The 21,058-nt window shown below is 44.8% G+C and overlaps 2 protein-coding genes across 2 annotated transcripts in view; one reads left to right on the top strand and one right to left on the bottom strand.

Annotated features, from left to right (window-relative positions):
* Aco2 (aconitase 2) overlaps window positions 1–8,983 on the bottom strand; it is a 43,116-nt gene extending 34,133 nt beyond the window's left edge. Inside the window, 1 exon segment of the mRNA NM_024398.2 lies at window positions 8,944–8,983. Coding sequence (NP_077374.2) covers window positions 8,944–8,979 — 36 coding nt within the window. The 5' untranslated portion in view covers window positions 8,980–8,983.
* Window positions 8,984–9,624: 641 nt separating this feature from the next.
* Window positions 9,625–16,190, top strand: Phf5a (PHD finger protein 5A). Its single transcript, NM_138888.2, has 4 exons — window positions 9,625–9,676; window positions 10,305–10,328; window positions 10,831–10,997; window positions 15,577–16,190. Exons 1-4 carry the CDS (start codon window positions 9,625–9,627, stop codon window positions 15,664–15,666), a joined length of 333 nt encoding a protein of 110 aa, NP_620243.1. The 3' UTR covers window positions 15,667–16,190.
* Window positions 16,191–21,058: the final 4,868 nt, after the last annotated feature.

Raw genomic sequence — 21,058 nt, 5'->3', positions numbered from 1 at the left:
ACATCATAAGATACAAAGCAGGGATCAGACCTGGTCAGATAAAGTACCTTCAGGTAAAGAAGGTACTCAGGAAGGCTGAGGCAGGAGAGCTGAGAGTTCAGGCTGGGGCTATAGAGTAAGACTCTTACCCCAAATAACACATAACCAGACAAAGGGCAAGGCATGGAAAAAGGTGACAGCTCTCTACTCCTAAGCCTTAACTCTTTAATTTAGGGTTTTCAAGAGGAACACAGCTTGAGGAACAGACTCCACCACTAGTCCATGCTGACCCTAACACTGTCATGGTGCCTGGCTGCTACAAAGACAGAGTGCCCCCATCCTGTCATGCCTAGGTCACACCAGAACTACCTGTTAGTAAGCCACCATGTCAATGGGTCCTTGCCCTCAGAAAGCCAAAAAGCTGCAGGTAGCTGAGCTATTCAGAGACTGGGTTCCTGGGTAGGGCAGGGTCACCTGACAACTGCCAGTGTGCTACTGTGGATGGCCCGATACAAGAACCAGGTGAAGGAATAGCATCTGGATCTGGATCCTCTCCCTTCACTGTCAGCCGCTTGGGCTCTGAGATTGAGATTCCTGACCTCTCTTGAGCCTTGATTTCTTATTCTATAACATAAAGGCAAAACTGTGAGAGTAGGAAAGAACACACAGTTCTAAAGTGTAGAGGAAGGCTCAGAGTGACAGCACAGAGCTGTCAGTGGAGACTGGGAAGAGGAGCTGGAGCACTCCTCCTGGGCTAGCTGGACTTTGTTAGGAGGAAGTTGAAAGATGGCTACAGGAATACAGATAGGGTCAGACCCTTGTTATTCTTGGCCATGGCCTCCACAGTTCCAAGGCTCCCTGCTCTCAGCAACTAACAGCTCAGCCCTCCTGGCAGGGAAACCTAATGAACGGCTCCTTCTAGGTGGGCAACCCAGGAATGCCTGTCAGTCAACACTTTGTGGAGTGGAAGCATCTTCCCACACCTCCACTGCAGCTTCTAACAACATTTTCCCACCCCAGTGTTAGGCAATGCTTGGCATCTCGCCTAAGCATCTAACGCTGCACAATTCCCTCTTGCCAGCAATCAGCTAGCTCGGTTGCTATGCAACTGGCAAGAACAAAAGTGGTGCTATCCTTTACAGAGACAAGGAAAAGTGCAGTGAAGAGCCATGCCTCCCTACGTCACAGCCTCTAAGTGTCTACCACAGGCAGCAGGGGTTCCTTTAATAAACGGGTGATGGATTCACTCATCCGACTAATTCTCTTTTGCAGCTGCCTTCATTAGCAGAGACTGCGAGTTGCATACGAATCCTGAGCCCTGCTCTGGCCTGAGATTAGGCAGCCAGTTCTACAGCTGCCTGAGAAGGGCATTCTCCAAAGCTCCTCAGGCAGCCTGTGAGCCCGGCCAAGAACAAAGTTGCCACATGAGACCCACATCTCTGCCTCGCTGGTATCTGGGGCAGCAGGCAATCACGGCCCAAGAGATATACACTGAAACCAGTTGGGGTCAACTGAACTGTTCACCCCATATCCAGCCTACTCTCCAGAGATCTGACTTCTACACCCTACCCCCAGGGGAGGACTCTGAAGAAACAAGTTGACTGAGTGATCAAAGTCCCAAGTTCTATATGTAGCCCAATACATCTCTACGACCAACATCTGGCTCTATAGCATGCTACCTGTGACCTCAGATGAATTATTCAACAACTGTGGGCCTCAATTTCATCATTACAAAAACAGGCTGGGAATGCTGACATTTTAGGTTTACTGTAAAGGCCAAAAGGGTCAAGCCTGGTTAAAGACCACCTAGGACAGACAGATCTCTGAGTTTGAGATCAGTCTGGTCTACAGAGTTAGGTCCAGGGCAACCAAGGCTACACAAAGAAACCCTGTCTCAAAAAACAAGATTTTTTTAAAAAAAAGGTCAGGTCTGTGATAAGTAAAAGGATCTGAAGTCATTATGTGATATCTGATGATTCCACTTCCCCCAGGCCTGAACTCATAGCTCCAACATCTACAACAGCAGTAGGTAGACTAAATATTCATTACCACATGTGGGTTCCACACCAGAGGGCTGAGTCTGTACTGAGGCCCAACAATCTAGCTCTTGCTTCAGCCATGTGTTAGGGGTTGGGGATTTAGCTCAGTGGTAGAGCGCTTGGCAAGCGCAAGGCCATGGGTTGGGTTTGGTCCCCAGCTCCGGAAAAAAAAAAGAAAAAAAGAAAAAAAGAAAAAAAAAAAAGAAAGGAAAACAAAACAAAACAAAACTATTGCTCCCTCACAGCCAGAGAGGGCTTTCCCCAGCCCTCATTTGAAGTCAGCCTCTATAGCTCCATTGGTGAATTCAATGATGTCACAAGAGATTATTTATAAATATTAACAGGCTGGGCATGGTGATTCACACCTTTAATCTCAGTATTTGGGAGACAGAGGAGGGCAGATCTGATTTTGAGGTCAGTCTGGTCTACATAGTCAGTTCTAAACAGTCAAGGTTATATAGTAAGTGAGACCCTGCCTCTTTTTTCTTTTTTTTTTTTCTGGAGCTGGGGACCGAACCCAGGGCCTTTCATTTGCTAGGCAAGCGCTCTACCACTGAGCTAAATCCCCAACCCGAGACCCTGTCTCAAAATGGGGAGGTGATGGGGTGGCACGGAGGAGGCAGAGACAGCCCTGAGTTCAAAGCCAGCCTGGTCTACAGAGTGAGTTTTAGGACATCTAGGGCTATACAGAGACACCCTGTCTCAGAATGCCAAAAAAAAAAAAAAAAAAAAAAAAGGAAAAAAAAGAGAGAGAGAGAGAGAGAGAGAGGGAAAGAGAGAGAAAGAGACTCAGTCCATAAGGACCTGATTATATTCACACAACCCATGTTAAAAAAATCTGAGTGTGAGCTGAGCTGGAGTTGGCTTGGTGTTGGTTAAGAGCACTTGCTGCTCTTGCAGAAGGTCCAGATTTGATTCCCAATACATACATGGTGGCTCACAACCATATGTAACTCCAGTCCCAAGGGACCTGACACATCCTAACCTCCTGGGGTGCTTTCTAGGCACGGATGCACATGGGGTACATATACACATACAGATTCTAAAGCAAGTAAGCTGGGCCGTGGTGGTGGCAGGACAGCGGTAATCTCGGCACTCAGGAAGCAGAAGCAAGCGGGTCTCTGTGAGTGTCAGGACAGTCAGAGCTACACAGAGAAACCCTGTCTGAAAAAACTAAAAACAACAGTAATAAAAACAAATAAATCTTAAAACAACCAACCAACCTAGGAGAGGTAAACACCTGCACTCCCATTTATGTATTGTGTGCATGCATGCATGTGTGAACATAGGACGTCAGAGGACATCTTACAGGGAACTGTTCTTTCTATCGTGTTGGTGACAAGCCCATACCCATCTCACCAGCTGCAGACTGTATCTTTTAAAGGAAGGAGCTAAAGATACAAATGCTGGACAATAGAGGCTTTTAGTGGTTAAACATGGGAAGGGTGTGTGGTGGTGGTTTGAGATAGAAACGTCCTACATGCCTTATCCCACACCTGATCGCCTTGAGTACCTGACACACACGACTACATGACTACCCAGTGAGACAGAGTAATATGCTCATTTTGCAGATGAGGAACCTGAAGATCTTTGAGAGAACCAGCCTCTTTTTTTTTTTTCTTCAAAGATTTATTTCATGTATGTGAGCACACTGTCACTTCCCTCGGACACACCAGAAGAGGGCATCAGATCCCATTAGAGATGGCTGTGAGCCACCATGTGGTTGCTGGGAATTGAACTCAGGACCTCTGGAAGAGCAGTCAGTGCTCTTAACCGCTAAGCCATCTGTCCAGCCTGAACCTGAAGATCTTAACGGCTTTGATTCCACCATTCCAGTCTTGGCTCCAAAACTGGTCAGTTCTTGCTTAGACTAAGCTTTGTAATGACTCCAGAAAGCTGTTCTCTCTGCCTTCCAGGAACTCCAGCATAGCTTCTACAGGTACACTGTGGGCCACCCCTAGAAAATTCTGTGCCTAGTCTCAATGTTGGAAAGGGACTATTCATAAAATTAAAAAACTGGGATTGACAAGATGGCTCAGGAGGTAAAAGAATTTGCTGCCAAGCCTACTGACCTGAGTTCAATCTCCAGAACCCATATGATAGGAGAACTGACCCACAAAGCTCTGACTCTAACATGAACACTCACTGTCACACACACACCCCTTCCCTCAACACAAATTAAATGTGTAAAAGAAATGAGAAATGAAAAAAAGAAACTTCACAGATTTTTTCTATCTTCTTTGTCAGGGTCTCATGTATCCCAGGCTTGTCTCGAACTCGAACACATATACACCTACACACACACACAGACACACACAGAGACCTCCTCCACTACTAGCACTTTAGTCTCAGAGATCCCAGGTCTCTCTAGGATCCAAAAAGATGCAAGCACTCTTTGACCTTTGATGGCCCAGCACCAACTCACTACTCTCCTCAAGCATAAATCGGTAATGTTATTCCACGATTTGAAACGGTCCAGGACTGGAGTGATGGCTCAGTAGTTAAGAGCATTGGCTTTTCCTTCTTGGGTTCAATTCCCAACAGCTCATAACTGTCTGCAACTCCAGCTGCAAGAGATCCGATGCCGTTTTGGCCTCCATGGGCACTGTATGCATACAGACAGATATACAGACAGACAAATCACACATGCAAGTAAAATAAAAATAGTACTATGTCACTGCCAGGCATAGCTAAGTCTCTTACGCTGAGGCTGCAGGCAAGTGCCACTGCACTGGCTTAGTTAGCGTCCCTAAGCTTGTTTATTGACACTCCCACAGCCAGTACTGGGCAGCAAGCTTGCAGTAAACATCTTAGAAGCAGTTGGTTCAGATAACAGTGCTGTGTTCTGCTAGTCCTCATCATAGTACGCTTGTTACCTGAATCTGAGATGTAAAGTTGGTCCACTAGTAAATTTACAAAGTCTTTTTTTTTTTTTTTACAAACTCTTTCATTTTAAAGTAACAGTTGATCCCAGGAAATCAACACAGTGATGAACTCAAAGAAAGGTGTTTGTGTTTTGCATTTTTTTAAAACATGGAATTGTGCAGAAAACTTCTGCCACAGATGTCAGACTTCTTTGTAGTTAACTACTATTCTAAAATTACTTGCAAGATGGTGCATGATCTCCTGAAGGTCACAGTAGACCCCCCCCAAGGTCAAAGTAGAACCCAAATCTCAGTACAATAAGGCAAAGCCAAACATCTTTTATTTATCTAGTCAAATGCACAAAGATAAACATTCAAACCAAAGAATAAATATAGCTTTTAAAAACATCTCATTCTCTATTTTCTTCATTTTGTTGCTAATCTCTCTACCTGGTGACAAATAATGTCAAACAATAGGATGTGTTAAGTTATAGAGCCTGTGCTATCTTGGTCCAAGGCTGAGTCTTACCGCCAAAGAGCAGTACACTGCAAGCTGCCGCCTGCCCTCAGGATTTTGAGTCAGAAACGTGCTGAGCCAAACCACATCAAATTTATCAAAAGTAATGATAAGGCCTATCTGCATTTACTTTATTTAAAGGAGTATATAGAACTCTTACTGGTGTCAGGTAGGGTTTTAAATACTTTGCAACTGTTACTTGATTAAAACAGATGCATTAAGGTATCCGAAAGATGAGAAAACAGATAAAGAGAAATGGAGTAATTTACTGACTGGCACAGTTACATAGTACTAAAGCCAGGGTTTGAACCCAGGCATTCCAATGTATGAGTTCATGCTATTAACCTTTCTGCTGTAGTGCCTGTTTCTTCACCTGAAACGCTGCTGCTCATAGGTCTGCCTCTTGCAGAGACATGAACAATACTGGTACATGTAAGGGCAATGCTACTGTTAATGGCTGGCCTGATATCAGCTGTTCTGTAACCTCCATCACATTTGATCCAGCCAAAAGAAGATGAATAAATATTCAAGCTGAGAAAGATCTCCAAGGGGTCATTAGAATATGTATATACTCCACAAGAATAAGGACTGCAGACCAGAGACATGACTCAGTGGTTAAGATCACTGCTATTCTTCCAGAGGACAGCACTCACATGGTGGCTCACAGTCATCTGTAACTCCAGTTCCAGGGGGTCTGATTCTCTCTTCTGGGCTCTGTGAACAGTGCATGCATGGACACGGTACACATACATATGTGCAGGCAAAACACCCATACACATAAAATAATAAAATTTTACATACACTGAAAAAGAAAACAAAACAGGGGTTGTCGTCTTACCAATTTTTCTACTGGCCATGGCTGCACATGCCTGAACTCAAAGCACTCAGGCAGCTGAAGCAGGGGAATAAAAAATTCAAGGCTGGCACAAGCTACACGGTAAGAACTAGTCTCAAAAACAAAAATAACAGAGAAGAAAAGAAAAGGCCAATGATGTCTATGAAGTAATTATTGCATGCTAGAGATTGATCAGACAGAGTTATTAAGGTAGTAAGTATAACTTCTCAAATGCATGCAGCATAAGAGGGAAACGAAAGATGTTCTCAAGAGTACAGAGTTACGGGCTGGGGATTTAGCTCAGTGGTAGAGCGCTTACCTAGGAAGCGCAAGGCCCTGGGTTCGGTCCCCAGCTCCGAAAAAAAGAACCAAAAAAAAAAAAAAAAAAAAAAAAAAGAGTACAGAGTTACTAGACATTGCCTGAGACAGCCTGGCTATTTGGATGCACTGGTATACTGAAAAGAACAGAACACTACTCATTCACCTCAGCTGAATGAACACATAAGGAGACTCTGATTTTAATCCTGACTGCAGCAGTCATCTAAGCTACCAAAGTCTTAGATTCCACAAGTTCAAAAGAGGTTGAAATACATCCTTGTAAACGCGTTCTAATTCCTCATAATTAAGCGCTTGCCTTAGTCATGGTTTCTATTCCTGCACAAAACATGACCAGGCAGCAAGTTGGGGAGGAAAGGATTTACTCAGCTTACACTTCCACATTGCTGTTCATCACCAAAGGAAGTCAGGATTGGAACCCAAACAGGTCAGGAAGTAGGAGCTGATGCAGAGGCCATGAAGGGATGTTTCTTTCTTTTTTTTTTTTTTTTCTTTGTTTTTCAGAGCTGGGGACCGAACCCAAGGCCTTGCACTTGCTAGGCAAGCGCTCTACCACTGAGCTAAATCCCCAACCCCGAAGGGATGTTTCTTACTGGCTTGCTTCCCCTGGTTCACTCAGCTTGCTTGCTTATAGAACCCAGGACCACCAGCCCAGGGGCGGCACCACCCACAATGGGCTGGGCCTTCTCCCCTTGATCACCAGTTGAGAAAATGTCTTACAGCTGGGTCTCATGGAGGCATTTCCTCAACTGAAGCTCCTTTCTCTGTGATAACTCCAGCTTGTGTCAAGTTGACACACAAAACCAGTCAACAGAGTGCTCAATAAACTTTAATGAAGACAATCTGCAACTGATAGACAAAGAACTTAGAAAGTTATACGTACAAAGTCATGGATCATGGGAGGACATGAACTATAGCCCAGATCTCTTTCTACACCATTCTAACACTCATACTTTCCAAGGTCCAAATGTGACATAATTCCTTTCTTACAAACTCAAAGGTCATTTATCCTATTAAATATTCTTTGCCCGACTCCACCAAGTCATAGGATAGCAGGGTCAGCACAGAACTCATCATGCTATCTAAAGAATCAAAAGAACCAAAGAGACAGTTTAGCTGCAAATCCTTTACGTTGCCCAAAAGTCAAAAGATTTGTTTAGATAAATGAGTTTGATTTTACAGTTTGATTTTAAGTAATGTGATAAAGAAAACTTCAAATGATAATGCCTTCTGAGAGTACAGCATGTAATTTTTAAAATTATTAATTCTAATGTTCAATGTTGGTCCAAAGCAAATTCACAAAAGTAATCATAAAATGTTGCCAGAAAAATGTCTACAAGTATTTTATTGCTTTCTTTTTATTGAGAAAAATACACACTTTAAACTTAACCTTATACCTTCCTAGAGCTGTCAGGCTAGGAGTGGAAAACCATCTGACAGGCATAGTCAATTTTCTAGATGTCTCCTAACAGTCAAGGTCAAACTGTTCAGTCTTCTCGTCTTTCTGCCTAGTATCTGGAAAGCAACTAACTGTGACCTCAAAACACTTGATTCTGTATTCTGACAAATGCAAACGATCACACCCTGGTTCAGAAAGTTTTGTGACATTAGGCTGCCATGAACAAGAAGAAGAGAGGGCCTGCAGCGTCAAAGCTCAGGCTATGACACTTTAGTGACAGCATGAAAGCCACTACTTCGTCTATTTTTTTCCCAGCTTTTCCATCTATCGAGTTGGAAAAAAAGTTATCTGACTCTATGACTTCTGATCACATACTGTAACATTAGTAAACAGTCTTGACATCTAGTGTAAAGGTAAGAAGGCACTGTTATCGCGACTATTTATTAATGGTGGGGCCCAGAATACTCCTTCTTGCATCTATGACCCCGAGTGTCCTCGAAGGGATATATGGGATATAGCTGCTGCAGACTCCAGGCCCGGAAACCACGGATACATAAGGCGAGCAAGTCTATGCTACAGATGAGACGTGAAGGCTTCAAGAACTCGGCTTAGAGGAACCCACAACCACCGCGTCCCCCAATCACCTTGTCTTCACCTTGAGGAACAGAAAACCACCCTGGGGGAGCAGAGAATTCAGCCCTTAGAAAACAAGGAGTGCCTCCGCCCTTGACCAGGCTGCAGCTGCTTAGACTCAAGCTTCCCAGCGGGCGGGGACAGGGACTTGGAACTGACTGTGCCAGGGACGCCTTGACCTAGGACAAGGCAAGAACGGACAAGGGCGCTGGGCCTGCAACCGCGACAGGTGATCGAAAACTCAGCCCCGGTCGAGCCCGCCTCGCCTGACCTCGCCTACAGCCGCAGGCAAGGCAGGAGGCTCCCCGCCCCCGTAAACCCACAACTCTGAGCTCGCTCACCTGCAGCCGGGTGACCAGTAGGCTGTAAGGCGCCATTTTGTGCACTGACAAAGATGAGGTCGCGTGAAAGTGACGTGACAGCTGGCGCTCTTAAAGCATTGGGAAGGGGGCGTGGCTGATAGAGAGACGCGTCACCCTGGTGGTGGGGCCTTCCTCCCTAGGCCAGAGTCCAGAGAGCTCAGTGGGCGGGGCTTACATGACAAGAACCGGGCGTGGCAGGAAAAGCTGCGGAGGAACTGCCAGCTTGGCGTTCGGCGCAATGCTGTCACCTTTGCACTTGGGTAGTGGAAGCTAAAGCGGAGTCAGGAGTTCAAGGTCATCGTTCACTCCATGAAAGACAACACTCCCAAACCCACATACTTTGAGGAAGCATGCAAGAAGCCCTGGCCTCAAACTCCAACACAAGAAGCAACATATGTAGGATTTTTTTTATCCAAGAACAAATTTTAGTTTATGAGTTCAAATCTAGAAGAAAAAAGAATTTTATTCAAAACCTTTGGTGCACCTGCTAGGGCCTGGCGAGGAAACTCTCACGAGAGTCAGCGAGATTTGGTGCCCTCGAGGACAAAGGCTGACGGACAGCTTGATGGCCAATCACAGAGGAGTGGAAGTAGGAACGGTGTAGGTTAAAGGTCGGGCGGAAGTTCCCTACGCTTCCGGCCGCGGGCTTGGAAAAGAGTTATGGCTAAACATCATCCAGATTTGATTTTCTGCCGCAAGCAGGCTGGTGTAGGTGAGTTGGAGGCCTGCCCCCTTTTGTTTGGGTGGGATGGTATTAGAAAGTGGGGGACTTGGGACTTTCACCTTCTCTTTAGGGCTTTGGTTTGGAGGCTCCACGTTTCGCGCCTTACGGTCCCTGGGTATTCTAGAAGCGCGCACCCAGTTGTGGCTTCTTATAAGAGGTTAGGAACGCGCGTCTCCGAGCCTGAGGCAGACGGGAGCGTCTGTGCCAAGTCTGGAGAAGCCGTTCTAGATTGCTTTGGATTTTAGGGGGGTTTCCGGACAGCTTTTTTTTTTTTGACATGGCTTTGGTGTAAAGCATAATTTAGGGGCACTGGCCTGGAATGGTAGCTCATAATCCCAGCACCAGGGAGGCAGAAGGCTGGAAGATTGCTGTCAATTCGAAACTGGCCTGAGCTTAAAAGAAGTTCCAGGCTGACTCAAGCTACACAGTGGGATTCTGTGTCAAAAAAGTATAGGGTCGGGGACAATGGAGAAAGGAGAATAAGACGGCGATCCTTTACGCCTCGCTTTAGTCATTGCTACCTGCCCCATTCTCTGTACTCAGCTTGACAGAAAACTTTCCTGATACGTCACAACCTTAATTTTAACAACATGTTTTACCATCTTTAATCTTACAGCTATCGGAAGACTGTGTGAAAAATGTAAGCGGAACATGCCCCATCACACCTTGCCTCTATACTCTTTGAAGAGCCATCAATTCCAGAGGAACACAAAAAAAGCCTTAAATGGATATACCAGGCTGCAAAGAACACAGAATACCTGGCTGCAGCCAAAGACCTCCCCCCACCACCACCATCTTCCCACTTAAGCTTGCAATTTTTAATACTTCATATTTAGGTTTTAGGGAAAAAAAGAGTCTACTTTTGGACAGTAAGATTTGTCAGAGTAATGGGGACCTTCCCAGCCCAATGTGTGTGCAAAAAGGACATGCAGTTTGTTGACAACAACTACATAGATTTAAAAGCTCCCAGACAATATTCCAAACGCTTTGCATGCATTAGTTAACTGAGGTGAATACAAGATAAGGCTTATGCTGTCGAGATAGAAGAAGGTCCTAAAGTCACAGTTATTTCCCTCGTAGGGCAGAGGAAAGATCTTAGGGAAGTAATTGCTGTTGACTGTAACCCAGTTCTGTCTCTGCAGGTGATGGCAAATGTGTGATCTGCGATTCCTACGTGCGTCCCTGTACCCTGGTTCGCATATGTGATGAGTGTAACTATGGATCCTACCAGGGCCGCTGCGTGATCTGTGGAGGTCCCGGAGTCTCTGATGCCTACTATTGTAAAGAGTGCACCATTCAGGAGAAGGATGTGAGTATAGGCGGGCTTCCCACCTGGTCTTTCTTCCTTTACTTTGAACCATTTCGCCACCCGTGGCCATCTGTTCTGATCTGTGGAGATTGCAATGTTCAGCTAGTTATTTAGGTAATTTCTTGGAGATTGTGAGCCAAACTCAGTATGGCCTGATAAAGAGTTGTTACTCTGAATCCAGGGCAGATGAAGAGAAACAAGTCTTTATAAGTACCAAGTTTGGAGAACTTTTCTCTGGTCCAGTGAGTGTATGGGCATGTGCATGTGTAGCCATCAGAGGACAACCTGTGGAAGTCCATTCTCCCTTTATACTCTGGTCTGGGTGGTTGGATGCAAATTGTTAGGCTTGGCAAGTATGTTTCCCTGCTGTCTCAGATAGTTTTTTTTTTTGGAGCTGAGGACCAAACTCAGGGCCTTACGCTTGCTAAGCAAGCGCTCTACCACTGAGCCAAATCCCCAACCCCTCGGGTTTCTTATTGATGATATAATATGATTAAAAGCAGCTTCAGAAAGGGAAAAAGTTTACAACTCCAGGTTCCAGTCTGTCATCCAGTGAAGTTGTGGCAGGAACTGAAGCAAAGGCCATGGCAGATCACTGCTTACTGGCTTTCTCCCTTATGGTTTGCTCCGCCTGCTTTCTTACAGCCTCCAGTACCACCAGCCATGAGTAGCACTGCCCCCGATGGGCTGGGCTCTTCCCTGTCATTTATCAAGAAAATGTGCCACTGGTCAATCTAGTGGGTCTTTCTCAGTTGAGCTTTCCTCTTTTAAAATGACCCTGGTTTGTGTCGGACTGACATAAAGTTAGCCAGGATCCCTGCTGAGTCGTCTTGGCAGGTCTTTTTTATTCTTAGTCACATACAAGATCCTATGTCTGTGTACTAACGAGGACATAGGCGGGGTGTAGGAGGCACTCAGTGGTTCTGCCTATCTTTGTCTTCCTCAAAAACATAAGTGTCAGTGTGTCTCAAAATGGCCTGGAACTGAAGATCCTCCTGCTTCAGCTTTCTGAGTGCAGACATTACACCCACCACACAGTAGTTCTCGTTGGGCAGGGATGTGGGGTGTAGCTGCTACTGGGGTAGTTTTGTTCTGTGGCCTAGGCCCGTCTTGTGCTCATTATGTAGTCCAGGCCTCAAACTCACAGCAGTCCTCCTGCCTCAGCCAAACTCTTAGGTAATAGGATTACTTGCCCAACTTGGTTCTCTTAAATCCTCTGTGGTAAAGGACAGTTTAGGTAGTTGTGGTGGCCAAGTTGTGTTAGGGATAGTTATAGGTGACACCAGCTTTAAGTAAAAAGAATGGTGTCAGGTAGTGAATTGGTTGCTGAGCTTATGTTTGTGTTTCTTGTCTGTGTGGTGTGCAGAGGAAATGTATAAGTAGCTTCGTTCCCTGAGCAAGGTTCAGTGAGGGTTTGTAGACAAGGCTCTGTTCCCTGAGCAGGGTTCATTGAGGGCTTTGTAAATAAGGCTATAAGCAAGTTTAACCCTGTTCTTAGAACACTACTAGCAACAAGGCATTGTTTCTCTTGTGACAGAATAGAAATGAGTAGAGTATAGTCTCACTGGACTAATTGAAGATGCTGGAGTACCTAAGCAAAATAAGGCAGCTGAGCATGGTGGTGCATGCCTTTAATTCCAGTACCTGGGAGGCAGAGGCAGGCAAATCCTATGACTGGTTGTACAGAGCAAATTCAAGGACAGCCAGGGCTACACAAAAACCCTGTCTGCGCCCCCCCCCCCCAGAAAAAGGCAGAATATAGCCCTTTAAATTCCCATGAATAGTGTAGGTAGCTTGTAGATGTAATCACTTATACCATGTAAGTAGAGGTTATTGTTTTTCTAACCTGTCCCAGGCTGTCTGACTACACCTTGTCTCCACATTACACCATGTTGTCCTTTCCTGAGTCCTTGGTGTATGCTCATGTTGAAGAGAACTAGACCAGCCATCCCAGCACTTTACATTTGAATACGACTCACCACCAGTAACACAAGAGCCAGTTGGAACTTGGGGAGGGGTGTGTGTTCTGTATGGTGCAGAGGATGGTGATATATAAATGCTGCACTCAGTGTTATGAATGACTATAATAAAGAAAAGTTAAGGGAGTTCTGTAACACATCCTCAAGTCAGGGCCTCACCACATCCAGCAGAACTTGCCTGGGAAGCCACACTTAGGCATTTAGCTAGGGTTCCCAATTGGGAGCTTTTTCCCCAAGGGTGTCAGGCTTCTCTTACTCCCTGTAGGCATTTTTATACACAGGATGGACCTATTGGAAGTGGTTTTGCTGCCTTGGTGGTCTCGAGGCTTCAGTGTTCTGTTTAATTTGTTCTGTCTTTTTATCTTTGTGGGCGTGTGGTATCAAGAGGATAACTTGCCTGGAGTTTCTTCTTTTCCCTCACTGGCAAGTGCTTTCACCCACTGAGCCGTCTTGTCAGGCGAAGCTGCAGTAAACCCTTACTGCTTGGTGGTTTTCCCTGTTGGTGTTAGAGAGCACAGCGGGCATCCTGACCCGGGATGGAATGTTAGCTGAAACCCAGTTTACGGAGTTGAACCAACATTGTTTGGGAAAAAGAGAAAGTAATAAAGTCATAACTTCAGTTGGGTTTAACCCTTTTCCGCCCTAAACTGTTTCCAATTATCTGTGACAACTAGAACTAGATTGGTCATGTTCTGTTTTCTACAGATTCTGTAGTTCTGGTTCTCCACCTTTCCTCTCAGGTGTGGGTAACAGCCTAATTTTGTAGTACAAAGTCGATGCTCCGTTTTGGTACTGCCCCAGAAGGTGTTCCTGGGAGACAAGCCTCTCCACTTTGTACATTTGGTACTTAGGAATTGGGATGTACTTAGTGTGCTGGAAAGAAAAGTTTCACACAGTTCTTAAGCTAAAGGGTCCGTGGGCTGGGGATTTAGCTCAGTGGTAGAGCACTTACCTAGGAAGCGCAAGGCCCTGGGTTCGGTCCCCAGCTCCGAAAAAAAGAACCCAAAAAAAAAAAAAAAAAAAAAAAAGCTAAAGGGTCCGTGTGGAGACAACACTTTGTTGAGGTTTCTCTCCCAGATACAGCTAGAGTCTATATCTGGCTTATGTTCAGAACCAGAGAATATCACTAAATGGCAATTGCCATCTGACTTGTCTACGTCCATCATGTGATCTGATATCTCTGGATTCCTGTCCTGAGAACTATTGTAGGCATCGCTTCACCTACTTGGCATTACACAGGAATGTTCTGGGGATACTTGAGCTCTAGCTCACAGTTACTTGGCCCTAGTTTCCAAGGAACACAAAGCAGTGCTGTGACATGATCTAGCCTCTTGTCCTCACTGACAGATGATCACGGAGGTGGAGTGCCCAGGCTTTTTCCTCTGCAGAAATCTTCCAATGGAAGAAGCCACTCCCCTTATTGTTCATCTCCTCTGCTGCAGCTTTTATAATTTATGAGGTCATTAATTAGGACAGTAAGCTCAGCTGAGTTTTTCAAAACCTCAGAAATAATCAGGACTCGAGCTGGGCCTGGTGATGCAGGCCTGCAATTCTAGCACTTGGTACGCTGAGGGGGGAGTTGAAGCTAGCCTGGTCTACAGAGCTAGTTCTAAGGCAGCCAGAGCTACAGAGAAAAACCCTGTCTAGAAAAACCAAAAATAAAATAAAACCAGTCTTGGATACCATCTCTCACAAGACAGAAAGTCTACCAGGAAACCAGTGTCTTCAGGCCTTGATAATAGAGTACCGATTTGTACATTTTCATGATGTGACAGCAAGCAGATTGCCTTGATCCCAATCCCAAGCAGACAATAAGAAAATAATTAGCATTTGCAGAGTTTTAAAAGTATTTTTATTTATTTTGAAGTATGGTGGTTGAACCTAGGATTTTGCACAACCCATCCTGGGTCCTCTAGACTAGCATCCAGCCCTCCGAGCCAGCTCGGCAGCACCCAAGTTTCTCTCATGAGGAATGAGGTACTAAGTAATAAGATACTGTTGGCTAAGAGTCAACTTGAAGTGGCAGATGGTTGTAAAGAATGAAGTAGAAGGCAGTGTGGTTGTCCTAATGGAAGATGTTAGTGTGTGCCCTTCACGTCCAACCACTTCACTGTCACTTCTCAGACGGAAACGCCTTTCCCTTTGTTGTCTTGCTATCTCTACTATTTTTACCTGGTGTCTTTTATTTAGAATAACTGGAAAGTTAAATAAACCTTTAACCCTAAAGCTATAAGATGGTCTTTAAGGGGCTAACAAGATGGCCCAGTGAATACAGGCCTTTACTATTACACCTGACCCCGAGTTCAGTCCCCAGAACACACGTCCTGTAACTCCTTGCACACACCATGTCATTCACATGCACACTCATTCTAGATAAATGTTTTGGGCACACCTTGACCCCAGCACTCAGGAGACAGAGGCACGCAGATTGTGTCTTTCTTTTTGGTTGAGGGAGATGTTGGGGATTAAACACAGGGCCAAGCAGTTGACTGGAGCTAAGGGCACTAAGGTGAAGAGTCACACTTCTACTCCTGGCTAGGTTTTCGCTTAAGTCTCTTGAGACAGTTTCAAGGACTTAACAACTCCGTTCTGTTTTTCAGAGAGATGGTTGCCCAAAGATTGTCAATTTGGGGAGCTCTAAGACAGACCTGTTCTATGAGCGCAAAAAATACGGTTTCAAGAAGAGGTGATGGCTGGGTGGCTCCTTCCTCCCCCATCGAACTGCTGCAGCTTCCAGGAAAGACGCCTACTACCACCAGCAGAAAGGGAACGGAGTTCAGAGTGTCACCAGAGCAGCCTGCTAGTGCTAGCGCCCTGGCCCCTGCCACCCCTTCTTTCCCTTCCCCGTGTTGCTGAGATGGAAGCGAGTTCCCACACAGCAAGCACCCTTGCAGACTGGAGGAGATGTCACTCACTTAGTCTGTAGTTTCCTTTTGTTTTTAGTTGAAAAGCAAGGCTCTGCTCTCCACATCGATCCTTTCCACTACAAAAGCTTCAGAGCACGTCAGTATACCGCCTTGACAAAACTGTCATTCAGAAGTGTGCTCTTGCAGCAGCTATGATGGGGTTGTCCTGGACCCTCAGGGTGGCCAGGTGCCATCAGAACAGTAATGTGATGTGACATTTCCCAGGTGGTGCTGGGTTCATTGTTAATTTCCTTCTTATAAATTGGAAGTTTCTGTTATTCTAATAAAGTTGTCTGTATTTTCTGGAAGTTGGTTACCTTCCCCATTAACTTTGAGAGTCTAATTTTAGTCATCTAGGATTTGGCGACTGAAACTATCACAGAGGTTGTGGAGCTGACAACGGGTCTTGTCCTCTCACTAGAAAGAGCTCAAAGGACCCTGAGGGTGAATGTGTCTATTTTAGTTTTAGTTTGTTTTTCCTCCTCTCCAAATTTTTATTTTTGTCTTACTCATTAGCTCAGGCTGGCCTGAAGATTGCTGCGATCCTCCCGCCTTAGCCTTCAGGATCCTGACATCTCATATGTAGGACCAGACCCGTCCTACAATAATGGTGAGGGAAATAAGATAGAACTAAATTGATATTGTTTCATGCAATATATATAATTTGAAGGGTATGGTTCCTTTTTTTAAAATTGTGATATTTTGCATATGAATGTTTATTTGCACATATATATGTGTGTGTGCATGCTTGGTGCCTACAGAGTTACAGGGAATCAGATCCCCTGGAGTTCTGGATGGATATGAACTACCATGTGGATGCTGGGAATCAAACCTAGGTCCTTTTCAAGAGCAGCTGAGTCATCTCACCAGCCCCAACAAATATCTTGTAAGTAAATTATCAAAATGAGGAAATTCAGCCACACCCATCTACGTGGGTCAGTTCATTTCTGCCTGGGATGTGAGAATTTTCAGGGGTGGATGTTTCTGCTCGTTAAGTCTTTAGTGCCCTGGGTTGGGTCCTGTTTATACTTGGCCTTGTTTATACTCCTACTTAGTAACAAAGTGGTGGCAAAAAATAAACTTTTAAGGGTTTTGGTTTGGTTCAAAGAAAACGAAAATCTCTTGGTCGTGCGTGATGTACTGTGTACAGTTAAGACACCCTCTTCCTTGAAGGGGAATAAAGGACCAAACAGGATCTGTGGAAGGAACTGGGGCTGGCTTGGCGAGCACCTCAGGAAAGCAAGACAAGGTCTTGACAGCAGGGATAGAGCTGATCAGATAGATTTCCAGGTGCTTTGCTCTTATGCCACCTGGTCTTTCTGCCCCAGGCCCTGGGTGCTGTGGCTGCTCAGGTGTGGTTTCCCTGTCCCCACCCTACCCCTGCCCTTTATGGTGTTAGGGATCAGTTCAAGTGGCACTGCTCTTACCACTGCAGCATTTCCCCAGCCTTCTCGTTGGCCGCATGGTTTAGAATTTCTATCTACCAGTGACTGGGAAGCCACTCCTTGGTTTGAAGGAAATACCCCCCTGAACTTGTGTTTGCCTTAATGGAATACCTGTAAACGGCCATTAGAGGAGCTTACGCTCGTGCCCAGAAGCCTCTCCAAGGGTGTGCATGCTCCCCTCACAGTGTGTTAGTGGGTAATTCAACTCAGCCGTAGAATATATTGCTCTGTCATCTAATACACTAATCCCACTCTTGCTGTGTTTCTGGTTCATCAGTGGCCAAGAGAGAACAGAATGGGTTAAGAATCCCTCTAATGTGGTCTGTCAGTGGCATAACGTTTGCAAGTTTCTGGGTTCAGTCCCCTAGACAGCAGGTAACAAGCAACCAAAGTGTGAGCTTTTATCTTTTGTCTATCTTGGGCATTAGAATAATTTCCTTTAATTTTAAAGATGAAACCAAAGAAGCTACAGGTGTTGCTCTGTATAAAGAGGCTCTGCCTAGTACGCAAGAAGCTCTGAGATCCTGATCTAGAGCCTCAAAACCCGGTGTGGGGGTGGGTGCTTCTAGAAGCAGGCAGGTCAGAAGTTCCGGGTCGTCCTGTTCTATGTAGCAAATTAGAAGGCAGCCTGACCTAGGAGAGAGACTTTATCTAAAAAAGGAAACTGGCAAATCCACCCTTGAAAAACATTGCTACAAGCTTAATTTTAACTGGAAACATACAATTCTGAGAAGAGAAAAAGACCCCACTCAGGTGTATAACCATGATTTTTATCAGACTTAATTCCTCATATTCATTTTCATTTCTGAAAAAAAGCACTTGCCAAGTGTAGTATCAAACATCTTTAACCCCAGCATTTGGGAGATAAAAGCAGGCAGGCACGTCTCTGAGGCCACCCTTGGTATACAGAGCGAGTTCCAGGACTGCCAGGGCTACCTGGCACACAGAGCAACCTTACCTAGAAAACAAAGCAAAACAAAATAGTAATAATATAATTAAAAATTAGGGACTGGAGAGAAGGCCTCTTGGGTTAAGAGTACTTAAACTACTGGAAAAGTCTGGGTTCATTTCCTAACACCCACTCCAGCAGCGTACAGCCTCCTGTAAATCTAGCTCCAGGAGATCTCACTTCCTTTTCTGACCTCCATGGGCACCTGCTGGCTACTCTTTTAGATCAGGGTTCAATTCCTAGCACCACATCATGACTCACAACCATCTGTAAATCCAGTTTCCAGGGAATGTGATGCCTTCTTCATAAGTAAATCAAACACACATGTATGTATGTATGTACGTGTATGTATATACATGTATGTATGCACATATGTATGTATGATGACTCCAGTAAACTGCCCTCTCATCATACCTGGGATTCATACCCAGGACAAACATATTTAGCATACTAAAGTGGATCTGGCCTCTAGGTTCTTTCAGTTGCCCTCAGTTCCTACCTGGCATATTCTGTCCTCTACTCTGAACTTTCCAGCCCAAGGGCTAGGCTTCCTCTCCTCCAGAGGCTCGATGCTATATAATCCAGACATGTTAGCCTCTTCCCCCAGCCCCTTCTCTTCCCCCCTGCCCCGCATATTCTCTTTGTTTGCACACACTCTCTCTCTTCCCCCTCACCTCTGTCTCCCCCTGACCACTTCCCTGGCCTTTTTCCTTGGGATTAATGAACCCTTCACCTGACAGCTGCTTCCCAATAAACCTGCCTTTATATTCTCTAATCTGATTTGAATTGCCCCATTTTGCTGACAGAGAAATAACATTGATCACATGTGGACCCTGACAAGTGAGCAAAGAAATGTTCACACAAAATTTTTGTAATGAAAAGGGTGTACGGGGTTGGGGATTTAGCTCAGTGGTAGAGTGCTTGCCTAGCAAGCGCAAGGCCCTGGGTTCGGTCCCCAGCTCCGAAAAAAAAAAAAGGGTGTACAAATATAGGCCACTGTATGCATATCTAAACATACAGGAAGATATCATTATGTATCAATTTATAACTATAGTACAATATGTCAATATATATCACAAAATTCATCCACCAGATGTTGACCATGGCCTTCTAATCTGCAACTTTTTCTCAATGTAGGTCCCTTTGGGTGGGGGGTGTACACATCCACAGACTATATTTTGATCATATTTGAGCTGTTTAGGGGGACAGAGTTTTGCTATGAGCCCTAAAAGTTACGGACCTCACTATGAGACCTGGCTGACTACATCTCGTGATACTGCCTTTCCATTTTGAGTGTTCTGACAACAGGAGTAGGCTGCTACTGCCACACACAGGGTAGGAAAAGCTACATACGACACCCCACTTAGCAACTTGTAAATTAAGGAAATTGCTAGGGAATCAAACTGAACTGGCTACACTTCAGACTGTGTCTTAAACTTCAGACAATGTCTTAGTATTTTGACCTATAGCTTTTTAATACTAGCTTGAGGCTAGGATATAAATGTGAAAGATTCTTTGCCTGTGAAGTAATTTTCCGGGCCCCCTCAAAAACAAAAAAAAACACAACAAACTCAAATTTTTCCAATTCCCAGACATGTGATTCCTTATTAATCCAATCCCTAGTGGCCACCAAAAAAGCTAAAATTATTTGTTTCTTTGAATACTGCCTTTTGATGTCTCAAGAAAAAAATGGATGGGAGGCTGAAGAGATGGCTCAGCAGTTAAGGGTGTTTGTTGGTCTTGCAAAGGACCTGGGTTGGATTCCCAGCACCCACGTAATGGCTCACAACCATCATAATCCCAGTTCTAAGGGATCCAACAGTCAGTATATATACATTCATTTGAATAAAACATATGCATAAAGTAACAAAGATTGAAAAACAAAAGAATGCTTTGTTCTCTTTCTTACCAGGGTGGATTTAGAGTGTCTCTTTCCCACATTCCCACACTCAGATTTTGTCATGACTGTTCGTTCTTGCTTCTGCCATTGGTGGCAATAGATGTGAAGAATCCAACCAAGATACTATTTTTTTGGATAACTTCAAAGAAACAATATAGAATTTCCACCTTGTCTGCGCATATGAAATTGTGACTCACCTCGGGTTAATTGAGCCGATTATGAGCAGCTTTACCTGTCACTAGAGCCGAAATATCTGGCATGATTGGCTTTGCTCTCAGAGGGGAAGTTGCTCCCACCCTACAGTTTGCAGAGCTGGCCTTTTTAAACGCATGGTGTGAGCCTTTCACAAGACATGTTTACTCAAATGGGAGGGGACCCGGGAATGCTGGAGTAGTTCAGTCTACAATTAAGTCCTGGCAAGATGAAATTACACATTGGGGAAGAGAAGAAAATTCCTTCTTACCACATAACTTGAGGCAGCAGTAATTAAGAAGGATGATTACCTCTCTCTATTTTACCCTTTCCTATTTATATACTCAACCTTTACTCAAAACTCCCATTTACTAAGGAGACGTGGTTTTCCAAGGGTTTTTGTTGTGTGTAAACCTGCCCAAGGCTGGTTCAAATAAAAGCACAAACACACAGAGACTCAAGGTCTTCCACACGTATCTGCATTTTTTTTTTCCCCGGAGCTGGGGACCGAACCCAGAGCCTTGCGCTTCCTAGGTAAGCGCTCTACCACTGAGCTAAATCCCCAGCCCCTGCATTTTTATCTGTATAAGCATATCCCTTCCACAATTCGTTCCAGCTCATCCTAACCTTTCTCATCATTCTGTCTTGGAATATTTCTCATTGGGAAATGCTCACCAACTAGTGTTTATA

The sequence above is a fragment of the Rattus norvegicus genome, chromosome 7, assembly GCF_036323735.1.
Source record: "Rattus norvegicus strain BN/NHsdMcwi chromosome 7, GRCr8, whole genome shotgun sequence".
In the NCBI taxonomy this organism is placed as follows: Eukaryota; Metazoa; Chordata; class Mammalia; order Rodentia; family Muridae; genus Rattus; species Rattus norvegicus.
Note: the sequence above shows the minus strand (reverse complement) of the source record. Positions and strands in the feature narration are given on the sequence as shown.